Source organism: Hemicordylus capensis, chromosome 12 (genome assembly GCF_027244095.1).
Source record: "Hemicordylus capensis ecotype Gifberg chromosome 12, rHemCap1.1.pri, whole genome shotgun sequence".
NCBI lineage: Eukaryota > Metazoa > Chordata > Lepidosauria > Squamata > Cordylidae > Hemicordylus > Hemicordylus capensis.
In genome coordinates, this window is record NC_069668.1 from 10,365,233 (window position 1) to 10,377,486 (window position 12,254).

The 12,254-nt window shown below is 57.1% G+C and overlaps 1 protein-coding gene across 9 annotated transcripts in view; it reads right to left on the reverse strand.

Moving 5' to 3' along the window:
• Positions 1-12,254, reverse strand: part of TEX14 (testis expressed 14, intercellular bridge forming factor) — a 34,712-nt gene that overhangs the window by 5,717 nt on the left and 16,741 nt on the right. For 6 of the 9 annotated variants that reach the window (XM_053275092.1, XM_053275091.1, XM_053275093.1 and 3 more), the window contains exons 11-22: positions 12,021-12,172; positions 10,990-11,180; positions 10,315-10,456; positions 8,684-9,507; positions 8,374-8,477; positions 7,565-7,647; positions 6,019-6,306; positions 4,604-4,704; positions 3,796-3,918; positions 3,415-3,544; positions 2,024-2,144; positions 1,113-1,181 (exon numbers count right to left, since the gene is read on the reverse strand). In XM_053275092.1, coding sequence (XP_053131067.1) covers positions 1,113-1,181; positions 2,024-2,144; positions 3,415-3,544; positions 3,796-3,918; positions 4,604-4,704; positions 6,019-6,306; positions 7,565-7,647; positions 8,374-8,477; positions 8,684-9,507; positions 10,315-10,456; positions 10,990-11,180; positions 12,021-12,172 — 2,328 coding nt within the window. The remainder of the gene's footprint in view (positions 1-1,112; positions 1,182-2,023; positions 2,145-3,414; positions 3,545-3,795; positions 3,919-4,603; positions 4,705-6,018; positions 6,307-7,564; positions 7,648-8,373; positions 8,478-8,683; positions 9,508-10,314; positions 10,457-10,989; positions 11,181-12,020; positions 12,173-12,254) is intronic. The other 3 variants (XM_053275089.1, XM_053275088.1, XM_053275087.1) reach the window with 3 other exon arrangements.

Consider the following 12,254-nt stretch of genomic DNA (forward strand, 5'->3'; position numbering starts at 1 on the left):
GGGGAAGGAGCGAAAGGGAACATTTCCAAGGAATGGATCCAGGTGAAAGCCACTCTGGGACAGAGACTGACAGGCAGGCAGGTGCTGGAGACGGTCTTTCTCTGGAGCTGGACTTCTAGCGCCTCAACCTTTTGCACCAACTATCCGAATGACCACTAGGGGCATGAGTCAGGGTCTCCCTAGCTGTTCTACCTGTCTCTGCTCTATCACTCCTGATATGACTCTTCAGGTATTTCCTGTTGCGGGTCAGAATCCCTTCCTTTCCTCTTACAGAGCAGATGGAAACATCTCTCTCTCTCTCCCTAGTAAAGTCAAGTGTGAGTCAAGTCAAGTGTGCCGCCGAGTCGGGGTCGACTCGTGGCAACCGCCGAGCCCTGTGGTTGTCTTGGGTAGAACACAGGAGGGGTTGACCATGGCCTCCTCCCGCACAGGATGAGATGATGATGCCTTTCAGCATCTTCCTGTATCGCTGCTGCCCGATATAGGCATTTCCCACAGTCTGGGAAACATACCAGCGGGGATTCGAACCGGCAGCCTCTGGCTTGCTAGCCAAGCCATTTCCCCCTACCTATTCATTTTGTCGTTCTACAGATCAGGGTTAGCTCTTTCCTATCCAAAAGTGCACTTCACCAATAAATATTTCCTATTCCTTCTGCAAGAATCTCCGAGTGTCTTCTCTAAAGAGCTGCAACACCTAACAGGTGCCTTCCTTTGAGCTCTGCTGATTAGCCGCTGGGGGTCAACATGAACAACCCCCAACATTGCAAGCCTCTTTAAGACTGGGGGTCATCAAAAAAGGGGGGTGGGCCCCTCTGCAAACGCTTTGATCCCTTGTCCTCATTTGCCCTCCACACTCCGAGAGAGCGGCAGTCCCCCAGGGCTTAAGATGTGCTGGAGAACATCGCCCAGGCAAGCCTGTTCTCTTGTGAAATTAATGCCTCCACAGCTCGCGGCTGCTTTGAAGTCGGCCCAGCCCAGCCGGGGGTTCCTTTCATCTCGGCTGATCCTCCCTCCGCCCACTGCTCTGCCCTGGCTCCCATCCCTAGGGCCAGCCCCATGGCAGCTCAGGGGTCCCTCTGAAGCCGCCCTAGGGGACGGAGGGGGTCCCTTACATGCCCTCCTCTCTGAACTCTGCTGGCAGCACCTCTTCAGGTCTCCGGCCTTGCACGGCTCCGGGTCTGCTGGAGAGAGAGAGAACAAGCATCTGGGGTGAACGGATTCCCTTGGGAAGAGGCTGCTACCCAAGGAGTGTTTAGATGAGAAGCTCCATTTCAGGGAAGCCAGCGAGGAGCCGAAACGCCATTTATCAGGGGCCAGGAGAGACATTCAAAAGTGGCCTTTGGCTGAGTCAGATGGATGCTGTCTCTGGGTTGGGCTGGGCTGGGTTGGGCAGGGCCCATTGAACGAGAGGAGAGCTGGCCTGATGGTAGAAAGCATGACTTGTCCCCTTAGCTAAGCAGGGTCCAGCCTGGTTGCATATGAATGGGAGACTCAATGTAGGAGCACTGGAAGATATTCCCCCTTAATGAGATGGGGCCGCTCTGGGAAGAGCAGAAGGTTCCCAGTTCCCTCCCTGGCAGCAGCTTCTCCAAGATGCGGCTGAGAGAGATTCCTGCCTGAAACCTTGGAGAAGCCGCTGCCAGTCTGGGAAGACAATACTGAGCGAGATAGATCAGTGGTCTGACTCAGTATAAGGCAGCTTCCTATGTTCCTATGCTCACCCGGGCTGGGAGAGACTCCTGCCTGCAACCTTAGAGAAGCTGCTGCCAGTCTGTGTCAACAATCCTGAGCTAGATGGCGGAATTTTCCACTCTTCCCACTGGAAAAGCAGCCTCTTCCCCCACTGAACAGGCCTGCAGTGAGGGTGCTTTCCGAGGGAGTGCACAGATCTCCATTTAAACACACACGCACATCTGGCAGCTTATCTGGGCATTTGGTGGTCTAGCAGGGTCAACAACAAGGGGTGGTGAATGCAACCTAATTTATGTCTGAAGTGGTAAGCCGACAGAAGGAAGCTTTCTACCTGGCTGCAGGTGTAAACAGATCCCCTCCTGGTGCAGCGCCGTGGAAATGCTTCGCTTCCATGCTGCAGAGAGATGGCTTCCCTCCTGAATACAAACAGCAAAACGTGCTCGAGAATTGAGCTTTGTGTGAAAAAGAAGAAGAAGGAGGAGGAGGAGGAGGGAGATGGTATAAGTTATTGAACAGGCTATTATGGCTTGATTATATAGATTTTATGTCTCTGTGGCTCTTGCTTTCAGCAGCCTGCAAAGACAAATGTGATTTTAAAGAGGTCTTTCCTCTCTCTCTTTCTCTCTCTCTCCCTCCCCATAACTGCACCCCAGGTTCCCAGAGGCTGTTGCAATATTTACAGTCCTCAGCGAATCAAACCCAGGGTTGAAACAGCTGTACAGAGAGCACCTTTCCCGCCCCCGGGGGGACACGGAAATGGGAATATGAAGCATGAAAATCTCATTCCATCTCCCACCAGCACTGCAGTCAAATGTGCCCGGTTGTTGACTCAGCAATGGCTTGTCACGGACCTGAAAGATTTTTCTAAGCATGGCACGGCAGGGGGGAGGAGCCGTGCCCGCTGGAAGATGGGGAAGCGGCTTCAAGAGCCTCCACCGGACTTCATCTGAGAGAGACCTCTGTGTAGGGAATTTCAAATGGGCTTCTCCCCGCTCCTGGGGCTGCAGAGACGGCAGCAGATGGCAGAGATACACAGAGGGCAGAGCTCTGCTTGTATCCACGTTGTACCTGCGTGACGCTCATGCCGCTCCCCCAAAGGATTCTGGGAGCTGCCACACACTGCACCCCCAAGGACCCAAAGACAGGCCTTCCTTCCAGAGACCCATCACGGTGGGCATAAGAACGTAAGGACAGCCCTGCTGGATCAGGCCCAAGGAGGCCCATCCAGTCCAGCCTCCTGTTTCCCACAGTGGCCCACCAGATGCCTCTAGGAAGCCCACAGGCAAGAGGTCTGTGCATGCCCTCTCTCCTGCTGTTGCTCCCCTACAACTGGGATTTGGAGGCATCATGCCTTTGAGGCTGAAGGTGGCATGTTAACCCCTGCTAACTTGGCAAAGAGGCACCTTTCAACGTGGTGATTCTCTTTTATTTAGCAGTGGAAGAGTAACTGGCCCGATCCACCCCCAGCACAACATCCCTCCAGTGACTGTTGCTGGTGTCTGTCTTATGCTTCTTTTTAGACTGTGAGCCCTTTGGGGACAGGGAGCCATCTTATTGATTTTTTATTTCTCTGTGTAAACCGCCCTGAGCCATTTTTGGAAGGGCGGTATAGACATCGAATTAAAAAACTAACTAACTAAATAATAAAATGTTGCCAGCTAATCAATACCGGACAGAGTGGGGTGTGCGTACTGGCATTCCCTGGGCAAAAAACCCACTGACCTTTCTGTGCGTCCACGGGGAATTCTTTCCGCCCGCAGATTTCTTGGGTGACTTCCAAGCCTTCTTCCAGCTCACCGATGTCATGGGTTATTCTCAAGTTCTCCTCCTCCTCTTCTTCAGCACTTAAGCTCTGCAGAGAGAAAATGATGCTGGACCAGTGTTCCCTCTCCCAGGGATTCCCAGGTGCTGTTGACTACAACTCAGAATCCCCAGCTGCAAGGGCTTTTGCTTAGGGATTCTGGGAGTTGTAGTCCACAGCATCTGGGAATCCCTGTTAGAGGGGACACTGTGCTGGACTCTGTCTGAAATCCTCCCTGGCCAACTCCAAACAAGCGCGGCACCCACAACGAACGCAGGCAATGCCACACTGCCCCTGCTGACCTCTAGTGCTAAATCCTCCTGAGGAACGGGAGAGCAGAAGAAGAAGTCTGGATCTGGGGTGAAGAACTCCTCGGACACGTCAAGAGAGGAAGACGGCGAGCAATACAGGCCTTCTGGCTGCCCCTGGAGGGACCAGACACGGACATCAGAACGGCAGGGTCATCCCTGGCCTCTCCCCAATAACGTTTTGAAACACTGCGCTACTGGGCGATTCATACAACCAGATCTGGTCACGTTTGGCGCTTGTATTTCCTCGCCAGTGCCCAGGAAGGATTCACGAAGAATTAATTGGTTTACTCTTAATGGCAGCAAAATTAATGATTTCTAAACATGGGAAAGGGGGCGGAAATCCGCTGTTAAAGAGTGGTTTGGCAGAATATGGGAGCTCAGCGTCCTGTATATTTTATTTATTTATTCGATTTCTATACCGCCCTTCCAAAAATGGCTCAGGGCGGTTTACAAAGAGAAATAACAAGCAAATAAGAGGGATCCCTGTCCCCAAATAACAAGCAAATAAGAGGGATCCCTGTCCCCAAAGGGCTCACAATCTAAAAAGAAACATCAGATAGAGACCAGCAACAGTCACTGGAGGGATGCTGTGCTGGGGGTGGATCGGGCCAGTTACTCTGCCCCTGCTCAATAAAAGAGAATCGCCACATTAAAAGGTGCCTCTATGCGATTTCGTTTAGCTGTCCATTGCATACCGAAAGTTCTGAGGAAGCCACCAGGCAAGGCTGAATCGGCTGGTTTGGAGGGATAAATGCCTTCAAGCAAGCAAGCTAGCCAAGGTAAACGGGGGTATCCTTACTCCGCACAAGTCCTCTGCGACGACAGAAACGGCTGGGCTCCTGTGCAAGGCCACCCCACACTCAATCTGCACCTCAGAGGCTGGAAAGGGGCCACTCCGGCCTGCGGACAATTTACAAGATGATGAAACACAAGGAAGGAAGGCAGGCCAGACATTCCCGGGCAAAGCAAAACGCTGTCTCTGAGCAGCTTGGCTCACCAGCAGCATATAGATAAATAAATAAAATGAGCGAATGAATAAATAATAACGACAAACAGATCAGTGCATGGCAGTGGAAACCCAAAGGGGCCCCGTGGCCCTTCATCAAATTAAATGCTCGTTCCAGGAAGCCAGGGACATCTGTCTTTTTTGGGGGAGGGGGGGGGAGTGGAGATGGGAAGAAACGGAAGTGAGATCCCTGCCTGATAAATGATGTCCCCGTAAAGCTAAGTTCCAGTTCACTTCCCACCCGAGCAGGCAGCAGCAACCCCTGGGCACCAAGGACCACAGTGGGGGCTCAGACGTGGTCAACCAGGCCACCCACTCGGCCCTTGCTGGGCGCCTGTCTTGCAGGGCCCTTCAAAATCCCATTCGGGAGGAGAACTGGTCTTGGGGTCATGAGCACGAATGGCCCCTTTGGCTAAGCAGGGCCCATCTTGGTTTGCATTTGGATGGGGCACGGTAAGATCTTCTCCTTCGGGGGTGGGGCCAGAGCGCAGTGGGAGGGCATTTGCTTTCCACGCAGAAGGCGCAAGTGACTCCCGCCGGGAACCTGGGAGAGCCGCTGCCAGTCAGTGCGGGCCGTCCTGAGCTACCTGGAGATGCGGCCAGGGAGTGAACCGGGGACCTCCAAGCTCTTCCACTGCGCTATGGCCCCATCCCCTCAGGGCAAGATCCCATGTTGTCTCCCATCCAAACACAAACCAAGGAGGACCCTGCTTGGCCAAAGAGGCAATGTATGCTCTCTCTGCCATGAGCCCGGCTTGCCTTCCTCCACCGCGTGAGATCCTCTATAGAGGCATCTCGCCACTGTGGGCCTCCGGAGGTGATGGGACTAAAACTCCCATCATGCCTTTGGGCACTTTGGGAGAAGAGCTGGTCTTGTGGGAGGAAAGCATGGCTGGTCCCCTTTGCTAAGCAGGGTCCACCCTGGTTGCATATGAATGAGAGACTTGATGTGTGAGCAACGTAAGATATTCCCCTCAGAGAATGGAGCCGCTCTGGGAAGAGCATCTGAAGTTCCCAGTTCCCTTCCTGGCAGCATCTCCAAGATCGGGCTGAGAGAGACTCCTGCCTGCAGCCTTGGAGTATCCCCTGCCAGTCTGGGAAGACAAGACTGAGCGAGATGGACCAAGGGCCTGACTCAGTATAGGGCGGCTTCCTACGGCTGGGGACAATGGGAGCTGCAGCACCCCGGAGTGTTCTCTGGCTCTCACTTGGCTTCTCGGCTCCCACAAATCTCTTCAGGGCCGCCTCCAGGAGGTCGCTCTCCTCTTCCTCGCTGGCCCAGGTGGGCTTGTGGTCTCCGAGCCCGCGCCCCGCCCAGGGCCTTCCCGCCTCCGCCTTCCGCCAGCCAGACTTGAGGTGCTCCTTGTTGTTGCAGCCGCCGGAGGCTTCCTTGGCGCTCTCGGCCTCGCTCTCCGAGGTCCACTCGCTGGGGGGGTACTGGGCAGGGAGGCCCAGCAGCCCCGAGGCCGCTTTCTTCGCCATCTGCTTGACTTCCGCTGGGCCGAAAGGAAGAGAAGAGTCCCTGTGACACCCTGCCTTCCCTTCCTGGGCAAACTCCGCAGCAGGGCGAGACAAGGAGGAGGCCGGAGGAGGCCGACACAACGGGGAGGCCGCACTCATGCTCCCTCCATTTTGTCGGCGGGGGGGGGGGGAGAGACCAGGGGCACGTGCAGAAGCCGCAGCAGACCCCGGCCAGACACCCCCACCCTTCCCCCCGTTGCTGCGCCTTCTGTGTGCTGCATTTATGGCCTCCACAGACACCAGCCAGGGACGCACAAACCAAGGCTTTTCGTGGCCACCTGAGGCTTTTTGTGGCCACTTTTCGTGGCCACCCACCTCTCTTCCCTTGAAACCTTTTCTGGCACAGGGGCTCAGGAGAGAAGTAGAGACAGGAAGAAACAGGGGTGGGGTGGGAACCGCCCCTGCCCCCACCCAGAAAGGACTCCTGCTGTTTCCGTCCTGCTCAAGAACAGCAGGAGAAAGGAGAACGCAGCGCCAGTGTGCTGCTGAGTGTCCTGCTTGCCGGAGGGCTGGGGTAGGGCTGGGGAGAAGGCTTTGCCTCCTCCCTCCCCTCAAAGGCAGCCCCCTCCTGCTTTCCCTGCTGCAGCTGCTTGCTGCCAACGGGGCTGGGCCCTGGGTCTGCTGCCTGCCGGCTGGGGACCAGTGTGCTAAGCAATCCCTCCGGCTTCCCATTCCTGGCCCGATGCTGCCCTCCAGGGGCCAACCTGAGAACTCCCGGCAAGGAGGCGCTTTGGCACCACGCCGCTTCTCTGTGGAAAGCAGGCGTTCCCTTTCCTCGCCTTCTAGACTGGTGGCCACCATTTCATCTGGAGGAGCAGCCAGGCTAGGAGGTCTCATCCCCTTGGTTTCACCCGAGGGGCGGGGCGGGGGGGCTCGGCCGAAGTAAGATTCCATGTGCTACCAATACGTCTGAATGTCGCTCTCTCTCTGATTATGCTACTGGGCCCAACAAAGTAAACAATGGGTCTGTAAAGTGAATCACCATTTTTAAATGCTGGATTTAAAATACAGTGTGAGCCGGTGCCATGCACAGGTATGTCTCAGTGGTCTCTGCCTCGTCCCTAGTGGCAGGTCACCATTTCTAAGCTTTGTTCCCGGACAAGCAGGATTTCTGAGGAACTCCCACTGGCAATAATGCTGCTGCCCTGAGACTCTGAAATGCTGGACCCTGCCTGCTGAAACCAGAGAGAGCCTCTGGGCCCCATGAGGCCAATGCACCGCCCAGAGACTCACTGGTCCACTCCGTCTGTGCCATCCGCCTCTCCTCGCTCCTCAAGCTGGCCTCGTAGATTTCAGAGGCTGATCTCGGAGAGATTCTGCAGGAGATGCATTCGGGTCAAAAAACGAGGCCCAGGAGAGGCCCCGGATCATTTCCAGAAATCCAGGCCCGTCTTGTTTGCATTGCAGAAGTGGATTCTCATCCCCTGACGGTTCAAGATCCCAGCTGGGTCACAATCTCGTGGCAATACAGTCGTCCCTCGGCCACTGTCCCGGGAAAACCTTGTGCTTGGCGAATTCGCGGTTGGCAGGCCATTGAAATCAATGGCAAATAGGGGGTTAGGGGAATCATGGTTGTGAAAGGACCACAAGACACAGTAAAAAATAGGCGGGGGGGGAATCAGAAGCTAGCGTGGTGCAGTGGTTAGAGTGCTGGACTAGGGCCAGGACCAGGGAGACCCACGTTCAAATCCCCATTCAGCCATGAGACTTGCTGGGTGACTCTGGGCCAGTCACTTCTCTCTCAGCCTAACCTACTTCACAGGGTTGTTGTGAAGAGAACACCCCCCCAAATGACCCCTCGACTCCCAATATGACCCCAACCCCGCAAAATATCATGGGAGGAAAACCCAAATTGCAAAAAAAACACACACACAAAAAACACCATCTTGCCAAACTACGGATACTCAGGTCCCGGTTGGCAAGACACAGCCCTTCACGGGCCCTGGGGCTGAGTCCCTCTCAGCACACAAGGAGCCCTGGGACCCTCGCCCGGCCTTCTCGGACACCACGCGGCTGGGCTTCAGGGGGAAACCGGCGCTCACCTGTCCGCCTCTCTGAGGCCGTCCCTGGTGGGGCTGGGCGTGTTGTCTCGCAGCGTCTGGACGGTCCGCCTCCTCCTCCGGGCTGACACGCCGGGGTACAAGTGCTGAAAGACCACCACAGCCAGCTGTGACTCAGCGCTAGCTGGCAGCCACGTGGCTATTACGCGGTGGGGTTCATGGAACGTTCAGCCACATGTGCGTAAGGCAGCAGCATAACCAGAAAGGTCCCTGTAAGCCAGGCCTGGGTTCTTTCCCAATCCTATTGAGAAAAACCACCACCCCTCAATCGTCTCCCCGTGACCCCTCTCACCTGGTAGCCTGGCTGGGCTCCATCGCCAGGGCTGGGGGCTGCCTCGGGGCCGGCCTCGCTCCAGCAGACGGCATCCTGGTTCCTGCTGGGGGGCCCTCTGGCCTGGGGGGGCTGGTGGGCCAGGACCCGCAGCGGGGGCGGGGTGTAGGCCCTGGAGGGGGGCCCCACGGCCTTCCACAGGAGGGTGCTGGCTCCACTGCAGGGGGCCTCGAGGCCGCACGGGAAGGGGGAGTACTGCTCCCAGGGGGCCCCCGCCAGGGGCGGCCTCCCCAGGCTCTCCAGCTGCTCCTGCGTCCGGCAGAGCGAGCCTTCGGCCTGCTGCAGCAGCGTCTGCGAGATCTTCAGGTCCAGGACGCACTTGCCGAAGTGAAGCCCGAGCGGGGGCTGGCTCCTCCGGGCCTCCGGGCCCCCACTTCCGGCGGAGTGGAGGGCCTGGGCCGTGGGGCTCAGCTCCTCCACGCTGTAGCCCACTTCCGCCTCGGAAGAGCCCTCTTCCCCGCTGCCGCCCGACGGCTGCGGCGGGCCCTCGGCCCCCCAGGCCCCTGGGGCGGCTGGGGATTCCCTGGGGGCTCCTGCTGGGCCCAGCTCAGCCCCCTGCTCCTCTTCCTCTTCCTCGGCCGCGCACAACTCCGCACACAGCTCCGGGTAGCAGGTGTAGATCTCATTGATCTCGAAGCTGCTCAGGCTGCTGTCCCCGTCGCTGTCGCCGGCCTGGACCTCCAGCGCCGTCTCCCAGCCCTCACACGGCTCGGCATGGCGGAGGGCCGCCACGGCTTCCATTTTCGGAGAGGAAACGGCACACCGGGACACGGTGAAGCTCCTGGCTGAGAAATCAGGCCCCCGTCAGGAAGGATGAGAGGCAGGAAGGCCGGACCCCAACTCCTTCCCAGACAGGGGATATACACGCATGAAAAGGAGCCCCACTGGAGTTTGGGCAGTTGCACTCATGTGCCCCTGCTCCAGTGCGGGTCCGGTAGCTGCTGCCACCACTCTCGGCTTCCAGAGAGAACTCAAGGCTGGGTCCGAACCAGCCTTTGGAGGATCCCCTCCATCTCTGCCGAGCAGGAGCCGGGCTCAGTTAGGGTTGCCGTATCCAAGCTCCCCGAATCCGAGTGCCCTAATTTGCATATTATGCAAATCATGTGGCAACTAATTTGCATTTTGTTTATTTATTTGGCAGATTTGTATACTTCCCTCTCCTTCTCTGCCCTCCCACGTCCAGAGTAAAATCCAGGCAAACTGGGCAGAACATTTGAAATCCGTGTAAATCTGGGTAGAATTTAACAGCTGGGTGGGGAGGGGGGAGCCAAAATCTGGGGGCTGCCCTAAATTCCGGGGGACACGGACACCCCAGACTCAGTTCACCCCTTTGGGTAAGTTTCCCTTTAAGGAGCTCAACCAAGTGGTCACGCTCTTCTGGCCCCCCTGGTGAACATGGTTGGTGCCTCAGAGAATGTGGAAGTGGAATCAAATGGTCTCCCCCAACGCTGATGGTTGTTGACGTGGACAAGGAAGTGAGGCATTTGTCATGCAAATGCGCATCCTGGCCAAGGCAGGCCGCCTAAGGTCTCCCCGGCCCAGCTCCAGCCCCACCTAGGAAGCGCCCCCTCGCCTGGCAAAGCAACACAGACCCACTCGGGCGGCCTCCTCTCCCGGCAGCTGGACCTGGACCGCTGAGACGGACGGCAAGTAGATGTTGATGTCTGGACGGGCTTCCGTCTTTGGTGCGCCCACATTATCGCCGGGATGGTTTCTGCGAGACTCAATCAAATCCTGGAACAGGGGGAAAGCCGTCATGATGTGGGGGGAGGTTTGTCCTGTTGGCCCCGCAGCAGCCAAATGACACAACCCGACGCACGCGTGTCAGTTTGGTCAAGGAGAAAACATGGCAGACGGACATATTTGGGCTGCCAGACAGACAGGATTTGGGGGGCACCCTGGACATCTCTCCTCTGGGCCTCCCTTGACTTCAGGACGCCTGCCCCTGTTTCTGCCCGATTCCGCGCTTCCCTCAGAAAACAATGAGAACTAGAACCTTTGGCCTGTTTGGGCTGAGATCTTTCACGAGACAGCTCCACATCCTTTTGGACATGTGGCTTATAGTCAAGACGACATCTTAAATGAACGTCCTTTTTCTGTTAAGCTGCAGGCCCGAACCATGATGGGGGTGGAGGCCTTGAACACTCTGCCCTCCTCCCAGGGGCCCCAATTTGCACGTTTAAACACAAGACGGGGACAAGCAGGTCCCAAGGGGCGCACCCCAGGCCACCAGGAGAGGGGCACTTGGCAGGGACCCCCAACTTCACCTTCAGGTCATTCTTCAAGATGTAGCGGATGTCCTGCAGGGTCATGGAGCGGTCCTTCTGCCGGACCTCCAGGCCAGTCTTCACAATGTCGTAGAAGGGCTTGGGGAGGCGGGCATCAGCCTCCAGGCACTGCCCAGAAGTCACAAGGTCCCTCACGGCCGAGCCTTCCAGTCCGTTCCAGGGAACCGTATCTGGAAGAGGCACGGCGTTGGGAGAGAGGAAGATGTCGTTTGCTGAGTCAGAACTTTGGTCCACCAAGCACAGGATGGTCGACCCAGACTGGCAGCGGCTTCTCCAAGGTTGCAGGCAGGAGTCTCTTGTGGCCCGGCCTGGAGATGCTGCCAGGGAGGGAACTTGAAGCCATCTGCACGCAATCTTGCAGATACTCTTCCCAGAGTGGCCCCATCCCCTAAGGGGAACATCTTGCACTGCTCCCATCCAAATACAAACCAGGGTGGACTGTGCTTTGCAAAGGGGACAATCCATGCTCGCTTCCACAATGCCAGCTCTCTCTCACACACAAGCCCTGCCCAAACGTAGAGCAGTTGAGAAGAGCTGGTCTTGTGATAGCAAGCATTTATTGTCCCCTTTGCTAAGCAGGGTCTGCCCTGGTTGCATATGAATGGGAGACTAGACGTGTGAGCACTGGAAGAGATTTCCCTCAGGGGATGGAGCCGCTCAGGGAAGAGCATCTAGGCTCCAAGTCCCCTCCCTGGCAGCATCTCCAAGAGAGGGCTGAGAGAGAGGCTCCTGCCTGCCACCTTGGAGAAGCCGCTGCCAGTCTGTGAAGACAATACTGAGCTAGACAGGCCAAGGGTCTGACTCAGTATAAGGCAGCTTCCTAGGTTCTTAGGTGTCAGCTAACTCCAGATAAGCAGGCAGGCAGGCAGGCGGGAAACGCTGCCACCTCCTTCCAGGCTTCTCGGGGAGTCTCCTTCCAGCCGCAGCAGAGGGGGGGCATTCCCCGAACTGTGCAAGGAGTGGGTGCCTGCATCCACCCCCCCGGCTCACCCCTCCTGCCTCGTCCGCACCTGTCAGCGCTTCCTGCATCACCGCGCAGAAGCTGTAGATGTCGGACTTGGCTGTCGCAGCCCTTTCCAGGACGACTTCGGGCGCACACCACTTGAAGAGCTGGCAGGGGATGGGCACCCGGGTCAAGTCGCTGTGCTCCCCGCCGTCCTTGCTGCCGGAAAGAGAAGGCCGGGGGTGGGCTCAGGGCGGCGAGAGCCCCCTTGACACACATGCCCCTCTGCTCCACCCTGCGG